General features: G+C 44.1%; 1 protein-coding gene across 6 annotated transcripts in view; it reads right to left on the reverse strand.

Annotated features, from left to right (window-relative positions):
* The window catches only part of LZIC (leucine zipper and CTNNBIP1 domain containing), a 31150-nt gene that overhangs the window by 494 nt on the left and 6286 nt on the right, over positions 1-24370 (reverse strand). For 2 of the 6 annotated variants that reach the window (XM_064678522.1, XM_064678523.1), the window contains exons 7-8: positions 19761-19836; positions 19231-19358 (exon numbers count right to left, since the gene is read on the reverse strand). The exons of 1 other annotated variant lie outside the window; for it this stretch is intronic. In XM_064678522.1, coding sequence (XP_064534592.1) covers positions 19337-19358; positions 19761-19836 — 98 coding nt within the window. In that variant the 3' untranslated portion in view covers positions 19231-19336. Of the gene's footprint in view, positions 1-19230; positions 19359-19760; positions 19837-20540; positions 23965-24370 lie in introns of those variants that run through there. 3 more of the 6 variants (XM_064678526.1, XM_064678525.1, XM_064678524.1) reach the window with 2 other exon arrangements.

Raw genomic sequence — 24370 nt, forward strand, 5'->3', positions numbered from 1 at the left:
GGGAGAAATGTAAAGCATGCTGATTTTGACCAAAATTATTGTTTTCAACTCTGCCTGTGTCATCTGAATACAGCAATTCCAGAGACTGGCACTGGAAAGCTGGGCTGGAAAACCCTTTGCACAGAGTTTTTCAGATCAACTTCACTGTTCAGTCCCCAACAGCCAGAAGCAGTTATTTACTTCTAGTTTTCAGACTTGTGACATATTTCTGAACATATTTTACAACTGGGTCTCAGGGCATGGTAAGAATTCAGTACTTCCTACCCACCCCATCAGCCTCTAAGACAAGCAGCTCAATGTCACAACTGAAGTGACAGTTCAAACCCTCTGTAACAGGCAATGGAACAAGAAGTGCCACCACCCAGGACAGCATCACAGCCAGAACCACGTAAAAAATGGCATAAATTGCTGTATTTAATGAAAGGTTTCTGATTAGGGTAGATATGCACACCTGATATGGTAGATATGGTCACCATTTGTTAATGAAGTCCAGATGAAATGTAGCAAACACATTCTCCCTTTTTTATCATTCTTCCCCCTCCTTTCTGTGGTCACCAAGCGAAGGCTGATCTACACTAATTCCATTTTTCCATGGCTGTTCAGCACTCCATGCAGATGCCATCAGCAGCAGGGAAGCAAGACAGGAGTAGCCAGAGCTACTCCACTGTTCTGTACTCCAGAGAAAAGCTGAATCCAAGATCCTGCTGGAGCTTCACCTGGAGGTTCTCTGCAGTGTCTCTCAGGAAAAGGTGTTGGGAGCACCTGAGCTTTATCAATGGCTTAAAAGAAGCATTTCACCTCTCCAGAGGAGAGGAACTGCCTGCTCTGAAAGGATTATTGAAGCCAGACCTCACTAATTAGTTCCCAGTGTTCTTGCCCTCTAAATACAGGGTCCCAGGAAAGATTATCTCCAGCACTGACAATGGGACCTATTCCAGTGACTAATTGCTGCTCCCACTTCTATGGACTTCAAAGACCCACCCACCACCACCACCACTGCACAAATATCACAACTGTGTGAGCTCCTTCCTAAAGGAGGGGATTAGGGCATGGGAAGCACTGGGAACTTGCCAGGTTTGTCCCCAGCTGAACTCACCTCACCACTGACACCACACACGTGGGTGGGACATCAACCTTGCACCCCAGAATTTGGGAACTCCTCTGTTAAACCACAGGGCACATCCCCTGAAGAACAAGCACCTTTACTGCTAAAGGCTCCAAAAATAACTGGAGTAAATAAAATTAGGCTTCGTTACTTTTTCTTAAGTAAGAGAACAAAATAAGAATAAAGGTTCTTCCACCAACTTGTTCCCATCTGTTCTAAACAGCAGCTCACACTTCCAGCGTTTTCAACTGCACACCAGCATTTCCACATTCATCTCTAACAAACCCTAAGAAATAAGATCTAAAAGTATTTCACAACTGTGTATTTTTGGGGGGTGGGAGGGAAGAAGTGCAAAATAGGAGAGAGAGTTTAGCAAGACAGCTGAGGAGCAGCTGAATCACTGCTGGCACGAGCTCTGCTCCCCATCCTAAGAGTCCTGATAGACCCGAGGCCTCAACGATCCATCCTTAAGAATCTCCCAGGTCAGGCAGTGCTTGGCTTCAGTTGCAATTCCCAGCTCTGAATTCCTCTTCTTTGCTCACCTCTATCCCCTTTCTAATCCTGCAAGGTCAGAACATTGTTTACTTTTGGCTTCTTTTAAGCCATTGATAAAGCTCAGCTGCTCCCAACACCTTTTCCTGAGAGACACTGCAGAGAACCTCCAGGTGAAGCTCCAGCAGGGTCTTGGATTCAGCTTTTCTCTGGAGTACAGAACAGTGGAGTAGCTCTGGCTACTCCTGTCTTGCTTCCCTGCTGCTGATGGCATCTGCATGGAGTGCTGAACAGCCATGGAAAAATGGAATTAGTGTAGATCAGCCTTCGCTTGGTGACCACAGAAAGGAGGGGGAAAAAAGGATAAAAAAGGGAGAGTGTGTTTGCTGCATTTCATCTGGACTTCATTAATACTCAGTTCCCAATTTTTGTCACTGTCTAAACAAGGGTCAGCTGCTCCCTTTACCTTCTAATTCTGCCAGATCCAGGTGGGGCTGAGCATCACTGTCTGCAGCTGCTTGGGCTCAGCCCACTGATCAGCACTTCCCCCATGATTCACAAGATTCAGATTTTGTCCTGGTCACGGGATTCTGTCAAAGCTTAACTCCCACCACGTACTCCCAGGAGCAGGAGAAAAGAAATAACTGAACCCTTTCCAACTCAGGCATCACTAGAATACAAAACATTTCTCAAATGACAATCAAAGCTGCTCTTGCCCCAATGGGCTTACTTTCCTAGACTGGATTTAAGAAGAGATAAAACCATGCAAGGCTCTTTACCATGGAAATGAAATGTAAAAAACTATTTTAAGCACAAAGACCCCAGATTCAATTCATGCTTATCCTTCCATCCTAAATAATTCTACTTCTTTACAATGGTTTACACTTGGGCCAGAGACTGCTACAGAGGGTATTTAACTTACAGAAAAATTTAAAAGCAGAGAAATAATAACTACAGGTTCAGAGATGTTGGGAGATGGACAAAGGTCAAAGTGTCAGCTTAAGTGCTGTCACTTAAGAGACCACGATGCTTCCCCACATTGTGAGGATAAAGGAGTTTTTAGGCTAAAATATAAGGCACAATCACTGAAAAGAAACATGTTTTTAAAGTACATGTCACTGAATTACAACAGCACAAGGAAAGTGAGCTGGCACCGGGGTGCCAAGGGCTGGATGCTGGGAGTGGAATGTCAGCTGATCAGCAAAGATAAAGACTGATTTTGCACATCCCACCCATCACCAACAGACTCATCAACAGCACTAATGAATCCTACTGTGTACAGTTAAAATACACAGTTAATTTATTTACCTATTCTTGTTCAGGCATCTTATATTGCACATGAGAAACAGTCGCTGAAAATCAACATTTCAATCTGTATTTTCAGCACAAAAAGCCAGACAGGGAGATAGAAAAACAAGAACTGCTGTGTACTGGACTGAAGGAATCTCCACAGCATCAACAGAGCTCAACTGGAAAACTGTTCATCCAAGGGAATGAACAGGCAAAGCAATTCCAAAGCCCAGTGACACGTTCACTGATATGTACTGGCCTAACAAAGAAATCCTGGGGTCTCAGCTGAATTTCTGGGAATCATATGCAGGATTATTAGCACTGAAGGAAGAGATGCCAAAGGCTGGTGAAGCCATAGGGAATTCACTGCTCTGTCAGCTCTGGAACTGGTCTCTCCAGGTGAGGGGGAGGCAGATGTGCAGAGCCAACAGGAAAGTTTGGGCTGCCAGGACTTCCCTATTGCAGCCAAACGTGGCTCTACTCCCCTGTGCCACTTTTCAATTCCCTTCTCATAAAAAGGATTAACCTGTGCCTTTCAAAAGCTGCAGTTTGAGTCTGAAACTACAACATTCTTCACTAAACTGTGTTAAAAGACTAAATCCTTCAAGCTTGTCCTGCTGCATCCAACACACTGCAAATGGACATAATTGGGTCACCTCATTCTCCCTTGTTTGCCAGGCACAGGCAACGAAACTTAGTTCTCATTTATTTTTCAGATGATTCACACGACAGAATAATAAACAACAACGATCTAAATATTACAGCCCAAACTGCCAGCCCAGCTCTGCCCAAGCAATACATCTGAATTTGCAAACATTCCCTCCCTTTCCCAGGCAGGGAAGGAGGTTGGTCGGCCAACAGCTGGGAAAGCTGTGCTGGTGTTCAGTCCCTCCCCACACTCCTGCAGTGGGCTGGGTGAGGATCCCAGGAATTCCTTCTGCTCTGCAAGGCCCAACATGTGGAGTGGGCAGAGCCAAGCACGCCTGACATCCCCACGTGCCCGCTGCCAAACCCATCTCCTGGGCTCTGGGGAGGGGATGTGCAATTCTGGGCTCTGGGAAGGGGATGTTGAATTCTGGGCTCTGGGGAGGGGATGTTGAATTCTGGGCTCTGGGAAGGGGATGTGCAGTCCTGGGCTCTGGGAAGGGATGTGCAATCCTGGGTTCTGGGAAGGGGATGTGCAGTCCTGGGTTCTGGGAAGGGGATGTTGAATCCTGGGTTCTGGGAAGGGGATGTGCAATCCTGGGCTCTGGGAAGGGATGTGCAATCCTGGGTTCTGGGAAGGGGATGTGCAGTCCTGGGTTCTGGGAAGGGGATGTTGAATCCTGGGCTCTGGGAAGGGGATGTTGAATCCTGGGCTCTGGGAAGGGGATGTTGAATCCTGGGCTCTGGGAAGGGGATGTGCAGTCCTGGGCTCTGGGAAGGGGATGTTGAATTCTGGGCTCTGGGAAGGGGATGTGCAATCCTGGGCTCTGGGAAGGGGATGTTGAATCCTGGGTTCTGGGAAGGGGATGTTGAATCCTGGGCTCTGGGAAGGGGATGTTGAATCCTGGGCTCTGGGAAGGGGATGTGCAGTCCTGGGCTCTGGGAAGGGGATGTGCAATCCTGGGCTCTGGGAAGGGGATGTTGAATTCTGGGCTCTGGGAAGGGGATGTGCAATCCTGGGCTCTGGGAAGGGGATGTTGAATTCTGGGCTCTGGGAAGGGGATGTTGAATTCTGGGCTCTGGGAAGGGGATGTTGAATTCTGGGCTCTGGGAAGGGGATGTTGAATTCTGGGCTCTGGGAAGGGGATGTGCAGTCCTGGGCTCTGGGAAGGGGATGTTGAATCCTGGGCTCTGGGAAGGGGATGTTGAATTCTGGGCTCTGGGGAGGGGATGTGAAATCCTGGCCCCCTGGCAAAAGGAGCTCTGAGCATCACCTGCATCCAAACCACTCCTGGTTGAAGCTACACTTTCTAGCAAGGCAGGAAAAGATGAGAGTAAAGCAAATGTGCATTTGGAAGCAGGAGATGCAGGTACTTCACTGAAAACCACCTGGGATGCTTTACAGTTATATTACCCATGTAGAAGTGGATTCAGTATTTTTAACTAGCCCTGAGATGCTTCCCTACCTCTCCACGTTGTTACTTGTCCCCAAAAGGCTTTAATGAAAATACAATATATTCCTCCCCAAAAGTGAACTGAAAGACTGCAGGGGCTTTCTCTTCAATTACTGACCCCGGACACAGCAATAAATCATGAAAAAACACTGCAATTGCCATTAGCTGCCCCTTTTATTTTTTTTTCCTGCCTAGATTTAGAACATCAGTGGGTTTTCACTTTATAAAAATGTAGACAGGAGAAATCTGCACTCCATCTCAGTTTAACTGGTCTGTTTTACCAACAGATGGAAACGGCTCCTCAGGAAACTCAAGCTCAGCAGCAAGAACTGTTTTGACTGAACCTTCAGCAGAGGATTCCAACACACAGCAACTGAAAATTACAGATTTGTAACTATATCTCCCTCACTTCCACCCACATTCATATGAATTCAGAACCTGGATGGGATTCTTTAATGGACAAGGCCACAGATGGGTTCATAATACAGAACTTCTAAATTACTCTGACTCTCTCTCTTTAAACAAATAAAGAAATATTTCACATCCCAACAGAAAAAAAAAAAAGGCACATTACAAAAATGTGGGCTTATAAATTTTGCATAAGGGAAACCACTTAAGCATCCCATTCAATTTTAAAGACATGCTTCTTTAATGCAATGAGAAAGCAACATGAGCTTTTGTTCCTTCAAATTCCATATTCCCCCCACACACACTGCAGTCCTCTGTAATGCTGAAAATCCTAACAACCACATTTGACTGGTTTGGGAAAAAAACAAAGTGAAACTGAGGAATCTGCACAGCCTACATTAAGGGGGGAAAAATAAAAAGGCAGTAAGCTGTCAGAAAATGTAACATTTTACATATTCAGCCTTAATAATTTAGGGTACTTAGAGCAGCCATCTGGCAAGCTCTTTCAAATGTAACTCAGCTGACTACCTCTTTAATATCTTCTGGCATTTCCAGTTATAGCCAAAAGAAACCCAACAGGAGTCGGGTTCAGCTACAATTTATTTTTCTTTTCCTTGAACCCGACTGGTTCTGTTCAAGGCAGTTAAAAACCTCAATTAACGGGATAGGATTATGAAAGCTCAGATAAGGAGTTGTGGAGAATAAACCCAAGCCCTGCAGGTTCCCTTTGCACTGCACAAATGGAGTTAAGAGCCAGCATGAGGGGTCCCCTCAGCCCTGTGATATCATTATCCAAGGTTAAGCCATTCCCTTCCACAGTTCCACCACGGAGCACTTCAGTGCTTAAAGCAGGGACACACTGGGAAGCTTTAAGTGCAAGGGGATGCTGCCCCTAATTTAAGCCTTGTTAATTTTCAAATGGCATTTTTACAGAGAACAGCCAGAGCCCGAAAAACCTTCCAAGCTGGAGCCTGAAACCTGAAGTCAGGAACCAGTGTCTGCAAAATCCTGCTACAGATTTTCTTCTAATTCATTCTGACTGGTGACCTTCAGTCACAGGCAGCTGGAGACTGGATTAATTCCCATCTCCAGAGGGACACAATGAAGAATTCATAACAGCTACCTATTTATAGGTGAACAGTAAGAGTTGAAATATTTAATAGGTTTTTTTTTTTTTCCTGTCTTCCTTTCTATGTTCAGTACTGCCTTTTAGCTGACTTCAGAATCTGAACCCCAGTGTCAGATTCAGGTCAATTTACTGCTGGAACTCCCGTGGTAGGTTTGCATCTCTGAAATGTTAGATTTAAATTTTTAACGAAACTTTCTTGGAGAGGGACAGGAGCCAACCCCAAACGCTGCCATCTACTCATGAAACATCTCTGAACACAAGCAGGGGGTTTTTCTCCCCAGTGCTGCATCACTTTTCAGAGCTTCAGTATGGACTTCAAAAGTAGTAATGAAGTGCATTCAGTAAAGCTTCCCAATATATCAAAACAGCTCTTACATCAATGCTCAAGCTCATTTAAAAATAAATAAAAAAATCCTACCATTGTAACCACTTTTATGAAATTAATATTTGCCTCCTGACCTTCAAGCACACACAAAGCAGATGATTTTCCCCCTTCTTTCAAGGAGAAGGCACCTATCACACCTCATCCAGTTAAAAAAAGGCAGCACAGGTTTTTAGGTAGTTCACGTCAGTCAACCTGAAGCCTCTGAAATTAAATGTAGTAACAGCAACAAAACCTGAAAAAAGCCTTTCATTTCCCCAAGGTACTCACACTTCAAAGATGAACGTGTCAAAAATTCTTCATAAAGTGACAACACTCTCTGCAGCACTTTATACACAAATCTATCCCAGCCACAGAAACAATTCCAGAAGAATGTTACAGTACTTTATTCCAGAGGGTCCTCACCAGCTGGATGGAGGAGTGCTGCTCTTGTCCTGGCCACGGGCATCTTTCACTGAGGCTCAGGCACCTCTCCCCCTATTTATAACAAAGCTGCAAATCTCTCAGGCAGGAAATTGGGCACTAATGACAGATAGCCAATGATTTAACTACCGGGTGTCCCACGCTGAAGAATTACTGCTGTAAAAACAGTGTTACACATCCATCATCAAAACAAAGCTGGGCAGCAGAGCCCTGTGTGGAGCCATCTGTAAATATTTTGTATTTTCAGAAACAGAAAACGAAGTTTGCAGCACAAACCTGAGATGCCTTTTCTTGTCCCCTTTTTATTTTCATAGCTGGGTTTTAACTTGAAACACAGAACAGTGAAAAAAACGGAGCACCAATAATGGGTAAAAATTATCAGCCACTTACAAGAATCAAATTCTTTTCAATGCATCCATCCCATTTTATGTGGTTGGCATGCCACACACTGCCCAGATATGCACCCAGGTAACACCTCCACCTGTGAGGTATGGTGCTTTTGACTATTAATTATTGACCCCAATGACAGAGTCATTAATTGGGGTCGCTTCATTCCCTGGTCACGTCAATCAGCTCTCTGACCAAAGTCACGTTTCCAAAGGAGCTCTGCAAGAAGAGGCAACACTGGACTCACAATCCTCTGAGGGTTTAGGGATCATTAGTATTAAATCTGGGGTTTGCTGAAGGCTTTTTATATTACAAAAAATGAAGTTAACAGGCTGAAAAATAACTTAATACGTGGGACATAAACACCCCAGGCTCATGAAACATGAACACTGATAAAGAATGAGCTGACTGGAGAAGCAAGAAATTGGTTCAGTCTTCAGAATAAACCCAAAATGGGCCTCCCCAGCAGAGCCAATGCCCAAACTGATGCAGGTGTGGGGATATGCCCACGGTGCAGGATGTTTTTTCTGCCTCTTCAGCGATTCTCAAGTGGCTCAGAATGGAACAGGAAACAGAAACATGAGCAAGGACAGATGTTGGTGTTCCCAGTACATCAATATTTGGGGTGTTTCCACCCAAACACTTCATTAATATTGTATATGTGTGCAGATTTTTGAAATTAAGCTGTGTCTAGCACAAAAATTTGATGTTTCGGGCAACTTTAACAAAAAGGCAGGTGGCACTGAACCAACCAGGAACATTCCAGAACAGTCTGAAACCACAGAACTGCAAAATGGGTGAGCTTGGAAGGGACCACAGTGGGATCATCTGGAAACCCCTCCAGCAGGGTCATCCCAGAGCACAAATCCCTAACCAGAGCAGGCAAAACCCTAATTGACAACAGGTAGAATTCCAGTAAGTATCTGCAAGCAGTTAAAACAACAATAACATTGAATTTCAATTCACAGTCACACAGTAAAAGCCTCCAAAAAGCTGAAGTGCCACTTTGGGAGTCAAAACTCCCTGTGGTGCAGTGACCAAATTCTCACAGTGCTGGGTGCATTTAACCATAGAAATCATGATCATGAGCAGTGCCACCAAAAGGATCTCTCTCCACTGTATGTATATATATTTATATATGTATTTATAGGCATTTCTCTGGTACTCAGCAACACAGGATCTCCAGATACCCAGGTATTAGCAAGAGCTTTCAATTTAAAACGTGCCCTGTGCTGCCCTGTAATTTTTACTGACATCTGAACATCATTATTGCCAGGTCACAGACATTTCACACTGAAAATGCCTACGAATCTCTTATAGGAGAGAGATTAGGGCTAACTGGATTTTTTTTAAGGCAATTAAATGTGAGCTGTTATTAGGCCAGTGACTACTTGGTATTTTAGTATTTTGCAATACTCTATCAAAGCACAGTGCTAGGACCAGAGGCTCTTAGATTAATAGTTCCTGGCTACCAAAATTGCACAACTGTTGGACAACAACATCAAATGTCGTTCTGGCCTCACACATCAATAAAATCAGCTGTAAAATGTGATAAACACACCCCTTTATGTCACCTACTTATCTTGCCTCTTTAGAGAAAAATAAATAAATATTTATTTATTTGGATAACCAAAAAAGCAAAGAAGTGGTTTCAGTTCTGAACCAGTGGAAGGTTTAATTTTTAAAGCCATTTAAAGAGATATTTTATTAATGGCTCTTGCTGAGAATTGAACTATGAATCACTGGCTGTTTGTCTAAAATGAATATATTCCTTGATCACCTCTTTGGTACTAACAGAACACAAAGCCTTTGCCTCCCCAGTGATCTGTGAGCTTCAGGAATGTTACTGGATAATATGGCCAAGAGACTCTGCTCCTAGGACCTTCCCAAAATAATATTCCTTGGGAGCTTTCCTGGAGAGTGTTCCACACATTGGTCTGAGTATCTCTTTTAATTACATGTGCAAAAGTATGCCAGCTCCTCTCTCCTCTGAAGGACTTATTAACAACAAAAAGCACAAGGAAAGAATTTCTTTTCACCTTCTTGAGGTCACCAAACCATGATACAAAGATGTCTGATGGAGAGAGGAGGGAGGAAAAAAAAAATCCCTGTCCATTCTAAGAGAGGAGTTTCACTGCTCACAAGTTTAAAACAAATCCCTCATTATACACTGATTTTACCATGGACACTTTGCTATCTGTATTTTTTGGTAAAATAGGATGACAAGGAAGGAAATCTTGCCTTCCAGAGACTTCCTATTTCTCAGGAACAGGGATGCAATTTCCTTCCTCCCTCGCCACGATTCTGAATGTCACCTGAATTCCACTGGCCTTGAACTGGGACACAGACCTGGATGAGGTCAGTGGTTTGACAGCTGGAATCTCCCTTTAGCACCACTGTGCAAACACTCATGGGCTGGAGAGGAATAAACCACAGGCTGCAGGGTTTAAGGGTTAGGATCAAGTCCCCACCAGTGCTGGGACTGATGAATTTCTGCTGCAGGAATCACAGGCAAGACAGAGAACACACAAAAGGTAAAGGCAACCAGGCAGAGCTGCTGGAAAACTGTGTGTGGAATTGTGTGGCGAGTTGGATTTATTCAGAGATCAACACTAATTAAGTGATTAAAACTGGCTGTTTCAAGATCTCCTATACATGTAAAATTCACAGGATAAATGGTGATTGCTTCCCTAAGAACTGGGGCATGGTGAGGTCACAGAATCATGGAATTGTTAAGGCTGGAAAAGACCTTTAGGATCATCAAATCCAATCAGCAGCTCAGCACCACCAGGATGTTCACCACTACACCGTATCCTGAAGTGCCAGACATACCCACATGGTTTTTTGAACACTTCCAGGGGTGGTGGTTTCCCTGGGCAGCCTGTTCCAATGCCTTACAACCCTCTCCATGAAGAAATTCTCCCTGAGATTCAACCTAAACCTCCCCTGGTACAATCTGAGGCCGTTCCCTCTCATCCTGTCACTTGTCACCAGGGAGAAGAGACCGACCCTCAGCTCACATATGAAGCAATACTTATTTAGATCAATCCTACTCCAATACTGAGATCACTTCAGGAATTTTCCACAAGCAGGATTTGCATCCAACCACCACCAATTTAAGGTAGAATGGGCAAAGGGAATGACTGGAAGTGCAGCCAGATTTCTGCACCTCCCAAACTGCTGTACAATTACAGAACACCTCTGTTAGAGCTTCTCAGCAAAAGGAAGGAGCTGAGAGCACTTATGGCTAAACTTGCAGCTACCAAGAAAAGGGCAATGAAATGAACGTATGAAAAACAAACTGGGCCAAAACTGGAGCTCCTCACACGCTGCTTCACATATAGAATTTTCTTTAAGGCTTAAAACATGTTTTGTAAAAGTTTGTGAACTAAGAACTTGACAGAGGAACAGCAAAAGAACAGCTGCAAACAGTTTAACGTGAACTGTGAAAGGTTTATTTCACCAAGTTCATTGTAGGTGCTGACCAACCTTCCAGTGATAAAGTTCTGCTTAGCAAAAACCTGATGTTTCTGACCTCTGAAGTTAAGCAAAACCTTTCACGAATTCCACATAAACCAAAGAGTATGATTTGGCATCCACAGGCATTCCTGGGGAAAAAAAAGCAGCTAAGAAGCTGTGAATGCTCCTATTTTTCTCCATTTGGCATCAGCTCTTAACGTTAATTATATTTTAAGTGTTATTGCTGATGGTTTCTGCATAAACATTCGGTTAACTGTGTTTATCTTGAAGTCTGATATTGCCTCCTCTGCCCAGCTGAGAAAGCTGCCAAGGCACACAGAAATTTCCAGTTTTCCATACAAGATCCAGCACACCCAAAGTTGGGAGACCCCACTAAAATGACCTCAGTATGGCAGCAGGCACAGAGGTCCCTGCAGCTGCACCACCCCCTTCCTAGGGCCACAAAAAGCCTCCCACCAGGAGTTTACCTTAAGCTGCTTCAGGATTTATTTTGCCCCTTCACAGCAACTCTGCTGCAAAAATTTAGGTCACAATTCCTTCAAGGGTACACGTACGTGGGCACTTATTTAAAGCTCAAGGAAATTAATTAAAAGCTCCTCACTGACTTCAATGTGCATTGAATCAGGACCTGGATGAGTTCAGAGGCAAAACAATTACACTTTAATTAAACATCTTCACCTTCCTGTGAAGTAGTCAACTAATTTTATAGAAGCATAAACTGAGTCAGAAGGTTTCAGAGCTTGGTTGTGGTCATAAACAGAGTTGATTACTTAAGTTGCTTCCTTACTTGTGAGCTGCCCTTGGAACACCGAGAAAATGGACTTGCTGAAAATATCAAATAAATTCCTGGACTGTGTATTTGCAGGAAATAAAAGAGAACATCCTGACACAAGTGGAATGGTTGTACAAATCTATTGGCTCCATCTCTGTTCCCCAATTAGTAGCTAATTTAGTCAGTCACAGGAATCCCAATCATGCAAGAAGTTGAAATTATTAGGGGTTTTTTCATGGCAGTTTATCTTCAACTGAGAATTTCAGGCTGGTTTCTTTCGGTTTGTTTTTAAAACAGCATTATAATTACATCTTCTTTTTTTAAAAAAGACTAGGCTTGGCAGATTTGATAGTCTGTAAAACCTTGGGAGTACTTATTGAAAAGTAAGAAGTATGACCACACTCCCTGAATTCAGACTGACACTGAAACCACACATGAGCTCTGTAACGTTCTGTCACATCACCAAGAGTGAGCAGAAACAAAAATTAGCATTCCTCACTTTTCTGAGGATTTGTTACATAATGCTTCCCCAACACTTAGGCTGAAAATAAATCCCAGAGTCAGAGGAGTGTTCTCAAGTCCCCACTAACGTGTTTTTTGGTTATTTTGCTGATCTTTGGTTTGTTCTCACCTATGGTTTTGCCCATCCTGCTCTATCTGCTCTGTGATGCCAATGGAAGCTCATGGACAGGTCACAGCTCTTCAAAGGGAAAAAGATCTGTGAGTGTCCTCCATTCTCTGAGGTAAAACAACACTGAACAAAGTGGTTTAGGGGTTTTTTTACCTTGAGAGAAATTAAGTTAGTTGGTAGAAGTTTTCAGCACATTTAAAATCTATTTATGTGTCGTTTCTCCCTCATACTGAGAAGCCAGACCCTCGTTTGCCAACATTGCTTAGGACATGGAGTAGGTGGCAAAATGTTTTCATTCCAATAATTTACATTTTTAGTGCACATCAGCATCAAAACTGGGACTATTCGTACCTTTGTACACATGCAGTAGTTTTGCTGGAATTAAATTAATGGATACTATTACTTTTCCAGCAAATCAGAACTCTCAAATGGAACAACAACAAAAAATATCTCTAATATCCGTGGTGCAGAGTTATTTGAAAAGAATCTTTTTAAAGGAATTGTGAATGTGACTCATGTATGGTTTCTGGTTATCTGGTTTAACACAGGAGACAAAAAACCTGCTACCCACACCCTTTCAGTGAGAATCCTACATGACATGACTGACTTCAGTCAGTCTGTTGGAAAAACAGGACTAAGTGGCTTTTTAAGGAGGGCTCGATTAAAACTACTGAACACTGTGATTTTTTGACATCTTTCTTGTGACAAATCAAGGTTTGTTTTTGGTTGAATAGCCCACCACACTGTTCCAGAAGTACCACACTGATAGTTTAAATAAAGGACACGACTGACCAGCTTTACCATCGTGACCATTAACATATCTGGAAACACAGAAACAAAGTCATTTACCCTCACTATCTGGACACTGAATTATAAGCACCTTCCAGCTCTAACACTTATGCCAGCTCCCAGAATATAAGCAATTGGCATATTCCTTAGGATTGCACTTTTTCCCACCCCTTCTGCACTGCACCCCCATGGTGTGGTGCAGCTGTAACAGCTGCCTCTGTCCCTGCTGCATTTCAGCAGGAAACCCAATCTGATGACAGCTTGCAACAAAAAGAAATACAGTTTTGCCTCTGCATGCATAGAAATATTTCTGATACCCAATCCTTCTTTTTTGGAAAAAACTCTCCTGGAAGTTTTTCCCAGCAAAGCCAAGAGCAGCCTCCAAAAGCCCGTTGCCTCTCTGGGTGCATTTTTGATGCTTCAAACTAGGTCAGATGCTCAGGAGGGGATGCTTTGTAGTCAACAACCAACCTAGGAATTGAAATACTTAGTAAAAATCATAAATGTTTATGCTGGTTACAGATGACAAACGTTTTGGAGGGGAAAAAAGCTCATATTAAACGTGTATAAATAGATCTATTTCTCACAAGTTGTTTCCCAGCATCAACCTTTAAGAGCTTCACCCCATCAAACCCCTTCAGGTGTTACCTCTGTTTGCCCATATGAAACTGCAGGATGGTTTTTAAATTTTGGCAAGAGACATCACAAGTCAATGTCAGCAATTAGAAAATCTAGGTTTTGTTTCCGTTCACTTCTGGTTTTGTTTAGAAAACACCACAAGTTGTTTTGGAAACGTGTCTCTCTTCTCGCAAAGTTAAATCCTCTCAAACTGTGGATGAGGGAAGGAGGGAAAAGGCAGGGAGCAGAAATTGGTACAGCTACAGATTTCCTGTAAAATTGGGACTCAGAACTTGCCTTCTGTGCAGCCCAAACACTCGTCATGATGATGTTTTATGTCTGGTGAGATTTATGAGCATTAACTAATTCTTGTTAGCAGACAGAAGCTTCGGTTCATATGGTGAGAGCCCTCCCTGCCCACACCCTGCACTGCCTGTGCAGCACACACAGCTCCAGCAGGGCAAGCACATAAATCCCACAAGGATTTATTCCCAGGACTCCTGGCAGGCTCTGGGATCACTGCCCTGCTGAAGATTTCACTACCACTTGGACACCAAAAAGAATCCTGAAAGCACTTTTGTGTCCTCCACAACTTTTCCATAACTTGTTGCAATGCTTAAAATGAGCTAAAAGAGAAAATTGCTTTGAAGAGACTTTGGGTCCAAAAGTTAATTACCAGTTAATTGTCCAAAGTGCCCTTTGCTCCTGCATTTGTTAAATTCTACACCCTTCTCTGGAGATTTCTATGCACCCCAACAATTAAGAGAGCACACAAATCCACTTACCAACAACTCCACATCACCCTGAGGGAGCTGCCAGTGTCTACCAAGATGCCAGAGATACAAAAACTGATGATGTTTTTCAGCTAAGGCAAAGTGAAGGAACTCCAATGTGTCTGAGTTACACCTGTCACCATTTTCCAGCAGAATCTGTTTGTCAAGGCAAAAGTAGCTTTTAGACTGGCAAGAAAATAAGACTGTATTTTTAGAAGTAGTACTTTAGATGTAGCTTTCTGTACACCCCCTCACCTTGAATACCTGTACTTTCAAAATAAACCCCCCTGAAGTACATGTTTAGCCTCATTTTTCATCATTTACGTAGTGGTTCTCCTTCAGCAGCTATTTCACATCACTCATGAGCTCCAGAAATAACAAGGGCAAAAGAAGTTGAAAGCCTGCAAGTTCAGCAGCCAAAAAAAAACTAAATATAACAAGATTTTGTAAATGTATTTAAAAGTATGTTCTTAAATACTCACTAAACATGCCTCTCACCACACCACAGCCAGCTCCCACCAGAACACTGAACAAGCACACCTAACCCGTCTCCAAAGTCTGCTGGAGTTTGGTGCCTTGGTTTGTTTTTAAATCCCTACATCTGCAGAATGTCTCCCAGTCATCTCACAGAGCATCAAAGCCCATCCTGTTCAACGTGCCAAGATGAGGGATGGACAAATAAACGATGATATACAACAGAGCAAAACAGTCTTTTCTTGAAGAGAAGGCAAATGTGAGTCTAAAAGGCAAATGTGCCCTGATGAAGCACATCTGGCTGCTGAGCAGAAAGGAGGATCATCCCTCATCTGTGCCCTGGAGCACTAATGCACTGAGCCGGGCAGCGATGCTGTCCCTCCCTCCCGTACCTCCCGACACACACACAACTGCACCGCGCCGACAAATCCTGCCCATCTGGGCTCAAAGTTAGGGAGCGCTGCCCCAGAGGCTCTGGAAACACAATTTTTAGCCAAGGCAGGAATTACCCGCGAGGGACTCACTGTCCGAGAGGCGTTTTCCCACGGAGGGCCGGGATGCCGAGAGCATCGCAGGCAGAGGGGGCTGCCCCGACACGGACACGGGGCCGTGCCCTGAGCCCCCCGCGGGGGAATGACTTCACCTGCCACACCACTGCGGCCATGGCCGGGACACGGCGCGACCGGGAGCCTCGTGACGTGCGGGGATGATGCCACAAAATCCGAGAGGCACCTCCCGTACCTGCGCCGCGGGGCCACGGCCTGGCAGGGGCCGGGCCGGGCAGGGCGAGCGGAGCCGGCCCCGGCGGGGCGGCCGCGGGCAGCGGGGAGGCCCCGGGCGGGCGGAGCGGAGCCCCCGGGCCGGGCGGGCGCCTTTGTTGGGGCCGCGCACAAAGGGCAGGGCGCTCACCTGGTGCGGGGCCGGGCGGCCCCGGCGCTGCTGCGGCTCGGGCGGCGGGCGCTGGGCACGGGCGAGCGGAGCGGAGCCGAGCCGAGCCGAGCCTTCTCCTCCTCCTCCGCCGTGACTCACCGCGGCGGCCCGAGGGAGGTGCCTGGGCGGCTCCGGGGGAGGGACCCGGCGCGTCCCGGCGCCCAGGGCAGCGGCGGCGCCGCAGGCAGCACCCGAGAGCCGGCCGGGAGGAAGGGGCGGGGACGGCGGGGAAGGGCCGGGGAAGGGGCGGGCAGGGCCGGGGAAGGGGCGCGACCACGCGGAGCCGCTCCGGGGGCTCGGCCGGCCCGACCCCGCCCCGCCATCCCCGGGGGCCGCTCTGGGGCAGAGCCCGTCCCTGCGGACGGGGGACGGTGCCGGGGGTGGGCCACGGGCTCACCTCGAGAAACATCCTCCGGGCTGAGGCGGTGCCGAGCCTCCCGCAGCTCCGCTCTGCCCTCCCGGTCCTGGTCGGCGGGGCCCGGCTGTGTCAGAGAGCTCACAGCCACCGAGCCGCGTGGGAGAGATCGCAGCTCCGTTAGGACAGGCTGCTGCTCGATAGCACTGTGCTGAGAAAGTTAAAGATGCTGCAAAATTCAGTACAGCTTAACTAAAGCTAATTCAGGCAAATACAGAAAATGCCGACCTCCGACTAGAACTAGCGCTCGAAAATAATGAATCGCCATTTGGTCATTGAAGCACTCAAAAATAAAGCAGTGAATTCCCATTTGGTCACTGAAGCCATCGAAAATAAGGTGATCCTTCACCTAGCTAGACTGAAGCAGAGTAAAACCCCAGTGGACACAGAGAGGGATTAATTAAAAATAATAATAATAAAAAAAAAACATGACAGAAGCCACCTAAGGTTCCTCACCCTGCCCCATCACTCACCTGCACTGTGGTTTCCCACTAGGTTAACAGTTACTCTGCTTCCCTGCAGTGTGCACTGGTGGGGCCAGAAAGGTAAGTACAAAATTCCTGGAGATAAAAATGCTTTGTGTACCAAGTGTTATTTAGTAAAATGCATCTGTTTTCTACTCGGTGTTTAACTTAATTGCATAAAAATAGTCACAGTAATGAAATAGGTGGCACTTCCTTTAACAGCTTGCTACTTAATGACATCAAAGCCCGATGCCACTGAAATCCAAACCCCACTGCCAGCTAATGAAGGGCTTAACATGAAAGCCTCTGCAAAGAGCAAACCCAAGCTGCTGACAGGAACAGGAATGGTGCAAATGTGCTGGGATCTGAGATCACTGGCACATACCCACAGCACAGCAGGCAGTAATGATTATTAATTATTTAAGAAAAGAACATAAGAGCTCCAGCGTAAGCTGAAAAAAATATGCAGAAGCATTGCTCTGGGATCCTCCAGTTGGATTACTGTTAATTAGCACAGTACATGAGTCTGAGGGAAAGATCTAAAAGCATCTTATGCTGGTAGGAGCGTATAATTAAGCCATCATTTGCATCTTTGCAATAGTATGAATTTCCTTACTGATAACATCATGGCACAACACCATCTTATGAGTAAGTACTGTCTAGCTCTCCTGTTCCAATTCAGCTGGCTGACTGTACAGCAGTGCAATGCAATCTCATAGAGCATCAATTTAACATCCTGCCTTTATTTAGAAAGGGTTTTAGCAGGGAGAGATACCATAAGGCTTCCTCTACCCTGGGAGGATTTGAGGTTTCTTTTCTTAGAACTGAGCTCCTGCCCCACCTTAGTTTGTTCCCCTCCAGCTTACCGAGGGGTTGAGCTACCAAGCAAAGTGACATCTTGCCACGGGGCTCTTGTATCATCACAAGACAGGACAGATGCTCAAGAGGCCTCTTAACTCTGCTAGTTCTGCAACACATTTAGTAGAATTTTGTTCATGTCTCCTGGGACTACACAGACCTTCCCAAGGCAAACACAGGATAGAGCTGCACTTGCTCAAATCCATCACCTCACCCATCCCCACCCCGCTTGCCCCAACCACATTCCCTCAGCAGGGGAATGTTTGGAAGATTAAATATCTGAAGGTTAAGTCTTTCTAACATTTTTACAAGTATTGTGTAAAGGCTTGATATTGTTTTATAAAAATCTATCAGATTACATGGATTTTTCTTTTCAGTCACTCCTAATCTCTCGTTTAATGAGGCTGTTGTTTGTTCTAGTAAGCCAAAACTCCATGAAACCTTCTCTGAATCCCTGCTTGACTTAGAAAAATTCTCTCAACTCACCCTGTCCCTCCTGATCTCCAATGCTTTCTTAATCAGCTCTGAAAATCACTGAGGATTCCTTCACAGCACAGCTGCTTCCACCCTCCAGGTCCCCCTGTACTTGTTGGCATGTCCCCCTCATTATGGGCTTCCAGCAGCATCTGCACACACAGGCCCTGCTCTCATTATCCCTGATCCAGCCACACACAACTACAAGAAAGACTCTTTCTCTCCAAGGTGTGTGTGGTACCCAATGAGGGACTTGTTTTTAGTCTGGAATCTCTTTTTCTTTTGTTAATCTCTTATATTTTAGACTTAGCCTGACAATTCCCACCCATCAAAATCAAGCTCTGATGCAGAAATATTGCAGTGTTTCCTCAAAATTAAATGCAGTTCAACCATTCAACCCTGTGTACTTTTGGGACACTAAGAAATAGTGGAGGGCACAGCAGTCAGGTGAACTTTCCATGACTAGGGGCAAACAAAACTTGTGTAGATTAGAGAGATTATACTAAAAAAAAAATGAAAGAAATGGTTCAGCTGCCTTCATTACAATATTTTATGATTCTACATGGGCTGTGCAGTGAGGAGGTATGCAGAGAGATTTTTCAAGGCATGAACAAAAAAGCCCTTTACTGTAAGAAAGCCTATGACAATCATCTTTTTGTTAATCCAGGCTTAGTTTGTGTGGCAAGAAACCTTCTCAGCTGCGTGTTTTATTCAAAACCAGAAGTGTTCCCAGATTAAATTTGGTATTTACAAAGTTGCAAAACACACTCTTTTACAATAACACTACAGAACTTAATTTCCATCTCCACCTTAGAAGGATAAAGAAAAGCTGTTTACCCAGACATTACACCTCTGTCCACAGGATCTGCAGGTGGATCTGATGGTTTCCAGCACATCTCAATTATTACTGACCCAGTTTTGGAGGCACGTTCAAAACATCATCCTAAATGTTATCAAGCAGCAAACTATTGTGATAGCAAGATAAAAAAAATGTCCCGTGATTAGTACTTGTTTAAATGAGAAATCTGCTATTAAATATAACATTTACACATGAGTGAGTTAAATTATAGTAGCTATTTTGGTGCATGATACAGCAATGCTGTATCCACCAACCTTGTGTCTGTATTTCCTCTTTGGAGACCTTATTTCAGGGACTACTTATTCTGAAACATTTTTATTTATCCTGTCAGATGGTGGCAGGTACTTTGGGCCACCCTTACAGATGCTCTGAACATCAGCACCTCCCGTTTCACTGGGGTGTTTAAAAGGAAGAGCAGAAAAATCTTGGGCAACATCAACTCCAGTAATTCTCCCCTCACCCTCACAGGCATAAACCCCTTTGAAGGTAAAGTTAAAAAAACTACAACCTCATAGCAAGACCAGGTGGCACATTTTCCACGACTCCTAAAGAAAAACTCCAGTGTGAGCACTGCCATTCCTCTCCTGTGGGCAGACAGAATTTAAATAAGAGTTACATCCTTCCCCAGAACTCAGTGAGGATAATTTTAAAATGATGGAGGTGGGGAAACTAAAAAGGTGCCTGCAGGCTGACTCCTATTTCTTTACAATGTAAAAATCCTATTTGTCCTTCTGTGGGGAGGGAATTGCCACACTGGAAACAAACCCAAATGGTTCTATGTGAATTTGCCTCCCATTTCAGCCACTAATGACAGAGCCTTCACTGCCTGGTCAGTAGGGTATCATTAACACAGAGTTCTCTATCAAAATGAATTTGACTTTTACAGGCAAGGTAACACAAGGAACTAAGGGATCTCTCAAGAAATCTTGTATTTTTCCTTCAAGACAAAGATAACTTGCTACTTTTCCATTCAAGATCAAAGAAGGGAAATAATACAAGGAGACAAAGACAGAAGAAAGAGAGACAGAGCATTTGAAGCTTCAATTTTCTCTCAAATGCTTTTCCTTTCAGATCAGTACAATCACCGAATTCACTCTATAGAAAAAGAAGATTAAAAAAGGGAGGTTACATATGGCCAAAAAAAAGGACTCTGGGAACTTTGCTGATGTGTTTAAAGCTACTGTACTTTACAATTCTTACTTCAGAAATAAAATGATAAACAAAAAACAAAGCACATTTTAATCTTCAAAGCAATGTATGATCAATAACAACTTCACAGCACTCGATATTCAAGGATCATAATCTGTATTTTACTCCAGGAAAGATGTGTACAGAATGAGTGATCTGCCAGGGTCTAACACTGAACTGGGGATGGAACTCACACATCACAAGCTTGTTTGTTAAACAACAAATCCATGCTTTCATTTAGCAGTTGTTCTTTTGTTACCAGTTTTTATTTGAGAAAATGATTATGATAATAAATAAATAATGGATTTTTTCCCCAGCTCCTGCAGAAACATTTCAGACAGTGGTGGAGGTACATCCCAGGATTATTTATCAAAATATTTAGCACAACACACCAGTTAACTTACTATGACTCTGAAATCAACCTAACACTTCAAGCAGGCCACTAAACTATTTGTGAGGGTCAACACATGAACAGCTTCACACCAGCAACAGCTTCCTTTTAAAATCACATTTATGGTCAGGGCCTCCTGCAGGACTCAGCCAGTCTCTGATTTCTGACCCTGCACAGCTTTGGAGGAGGGAATTCTGCCCTGGCCACTGAATCTTCCAGTACTGGTCACTGATCTCATTCTCCACCTTTGTCCATCTCAATCACCAGAGAACTTTCCAAGAGCAGAAGCAGCACAACTTTGAAAAGATGTTCAGTCAAGGATGAATTTAATAGGAATGTTCCAACTGCCTGCAGTACAGAAGCTTTGCAAAAATCCTGAAATATTTACAAATCATTAAAAAAAAAAAGAGTTTCTCCTGGAAACATAAACCTCTCAAAGGAAGAGGAAGAAGATTTCCATAGCACTGGGCTGTAAACTCACTGTTGGAGTGCTGAGAGATTTCATTTACATCCTAATGCTGCAAGGCAGGCTGGGGGGTGGGGGGAGAGAGTTCCTTAGCACCAGTAATGAGCAGCAGGGAAGAGGAGGCAGCTCCAGTCCCCATGGACTGTTTTGTTTGCAATAATTTCAGACTCTCTAATAACGCCTTTTAATAAGCTGCTCTCAGCTCTGGAGCTGCAATGAGCCTTTGTCAGAGAGCACAATACTGCCCCAGACAGGAAAATAGTTCTGACAGAATGGACAAAAGGCCCCAGTCTAAATAAAGGCTTCTTTAAAAAAAGGCAGGGAAAAGTTCCACCAGTGAAAAACAGAAATTATGCTGGTCTGTACCACGTGTCCTTTCATTTCTAAAATGCTACATTTCCAAAAGGTATCTATTAAAGCAAAATACAGGCAAGCAACACATTTTCTAGTCTACTCCTCCTAGTTTACACTTAGACAAACTTGCTTATTTATAGGGTATTTATGCCCTGTAAGTGCACATGGACTGACCATGTTCATGTTCTGTTTATAATCCATGCCATTCACTTAGTCTCCAAGTGACTGCTGCAGGATACTGAGGTTAACACTGCAACAAGCTGTCCAAATTTAACACCATTTCCACTCACTCAATTTAATGGCACTTCCCACTGAAGCTCATTTCTAGCTGTACAAGCCAAAGACATCTATATGATAGGCAAAGCACGATGTTCTACTCCATTAAACACTGACAAACACAGGTCCAAAAACAGTCACACCACCATAAACTGGAACCAAACTCACCCTACACTTGGGTTTAAAAGCTGTTTTATAAACCATTACTAATTCTAAAATAACTCAGTGTCATCCTTTTAGTACATTTACTTCTCCATTTTTATAATTCCAAGCACTAACAAAATCACTTGTTTTTTTTCCCTAGGAATTCTTCTCATTTTTTGAATATTATCACCCATCCTTTTCTTTCCAGCAACAGACCTACTGTGATGGCAGTCACACATTTTACAGCTCAGAAACTGCCTGAAACTTAAATAAGACACATTGCCCCAAAAAAAACCCAGTTCACTAAAACCAGCCCAGAATCTGCCCTGGATACACTGATCACCTTCATACAGGTGGAGATCTCATAACATTTCCCCTCCTTTGGAAGATCTCTAAAGAAAGGAAGTGCCAACTCCCTGTTAAAACACATAGTCCAGAGAACCCCCAAATTGCTGATGTTTGAACTCTTTGTGCACAAAAATAAAGCTACTTTTTTGCCTAATTTTTTTTTTCAAATAGAAGCTTTATACTTTTCTCTAGTTACTGGTAAAATAGGGGAACAGGTATGAAATTAAGATAAGAAATGCCCTTGGTGTGGTTTTGTTGTTGTCAGTATTGTTAGTTCAGCACTTGAACATATGGTAGAGCAGACCTTAAAATGTACATTTCTCGAGCTGAAAAACTTCAGGGAAATCCAGGCTTCCAACCAGCTCTTGACAAAATGCAAACAAGCACTTAACTGAAGTGTGAGGGAGTCAAAACTTAGGGAATTAGGTCCCCAGCAGTGATTTTACAAAATACAGTTTGTCAGGAAGTTAAGCACACATCCAGAGTAGTTTCTCCACCCTCTGAGCTAAAGGTTCAACAATATGAGATCTTAAATCCTCCTACACTGAGTTTATTCAGGATTCCAAGTCCTAAGGGAGGCACAGCCCCTCCCCTCTCCACAGCACCTGATCAATACACTGAGCAACACTTGCACTGATCACATAATGGGAGTTTTCCTCCCTTTTAAAACCCGTTTGTACTTGCAAGTTATTTCCTGGCACCTCTGCAACCCCGGGAAATCGGGGCAGTGTGTGGCTGGACACCAGAGCTGAAGGGAGAGGTCACAGAAAGAGCCTCTCGTTGCCATTTCCTATCAGTTCCCTGTCGTTTCCATACCCAAGGTTAAATTACTCCCCACAGGGCTGCCATTGTCTGTGTCCCAGGGCTGGGACACAAAGTGCTCATTCATGTGCACGGCAAACAAGCAGCCAAGGGCCAGTGATCAGCATCCAGGCTCCTCTGGGGTCTTCTGCAAACAGTTTGTAGGAAGATGGCATTCCAAATAAACCAAGTCCATTTTCAAAGCTTCAGTGCTGTCCTAGTACAAACTACTTAGTGGGGAATCCAGACAAAAAATTAAGACAATGTGAAGAATCACCCAAAAAACCACTCACCGGGACTGCTCCTGGAAAAGATCTGCTTGCCACAACCACATGCAAAAAGATGAAGTTTTTAATAGTTAGAGAAATACACATTCAGAAAAATTCCAAACAGCTGATTCTTTCCCAAGACAGACATACCATGCTTTTGTTTCTAGAGTTCCACTCAGTGTTCAGCCTCAGAGCTTGTATTACTTAAGGGGTACAGACACCAAGGTTCCAAAGTGCACTTAAGGCTGTTTACTTCATATCTTCTGGTTAAGAACCCAAGAGGTTTTAGGATTTGGAGTTTTTTTGTTTTGCTTTGCTTTTTTTTTACAACATGTTGGAAATAGAAAACCCAAATGCAGTGTGACAGAAGTCCAATGCTGTTGATAACTGGAGAGACACAAGCCTCACACACCCCTTCATTGCTTTGCCTTTTCTACTTCAACACTTGCTAGAGCAAAGACTTTGTCTCCTGATCCTATGAGGAGGGGAAAAAAACATTTTCAGTAAGTATTAGTAGAAATTGTGAATGTCCTTATGTACGATTTAAATCAAGCAGAACATTTGAGATGAAAAGAAATCAAACCTACATTGTGAAAACCAGAACACTTGAGCTAATGTAGAAAAATAAAAGGGACTGACTTGGCAGGTGTAAAGCAGGCACGGGCCTGGCTGGGATGGATGTTCCCTTTCCCCCAGGAGCTCTTGGAGAGCTGGGATTTGGGGTTCCAGCTGGAATGGTGTTGGGAACACAGCAAGGTTTGGGCTCCTGCTGAGCAGTGCTGGCCCAGCAGCGAGGCTGTCACCCCCCCAAAGTCCCTGGGCTGGGGTGGGCAGGAGGGGACATGGCCAGGACAGCTGAGGGGCCATTCCATGGCACAGCA

Source organism: Pseudopipra pipra, chromosome 22, assembly GCF_036250125.1.
Source record: "Pseudopipra pipra isolate bDixPip1 chromosome 22, bDixPip1.hap1, whole genome shotgun sequence".
Lineage (NCBI taxonomy): Eukaryota > Metazoa > Chordata > Aves > Passeriformes > Pipridae > Pseudopipra > Pseudopipra pipra.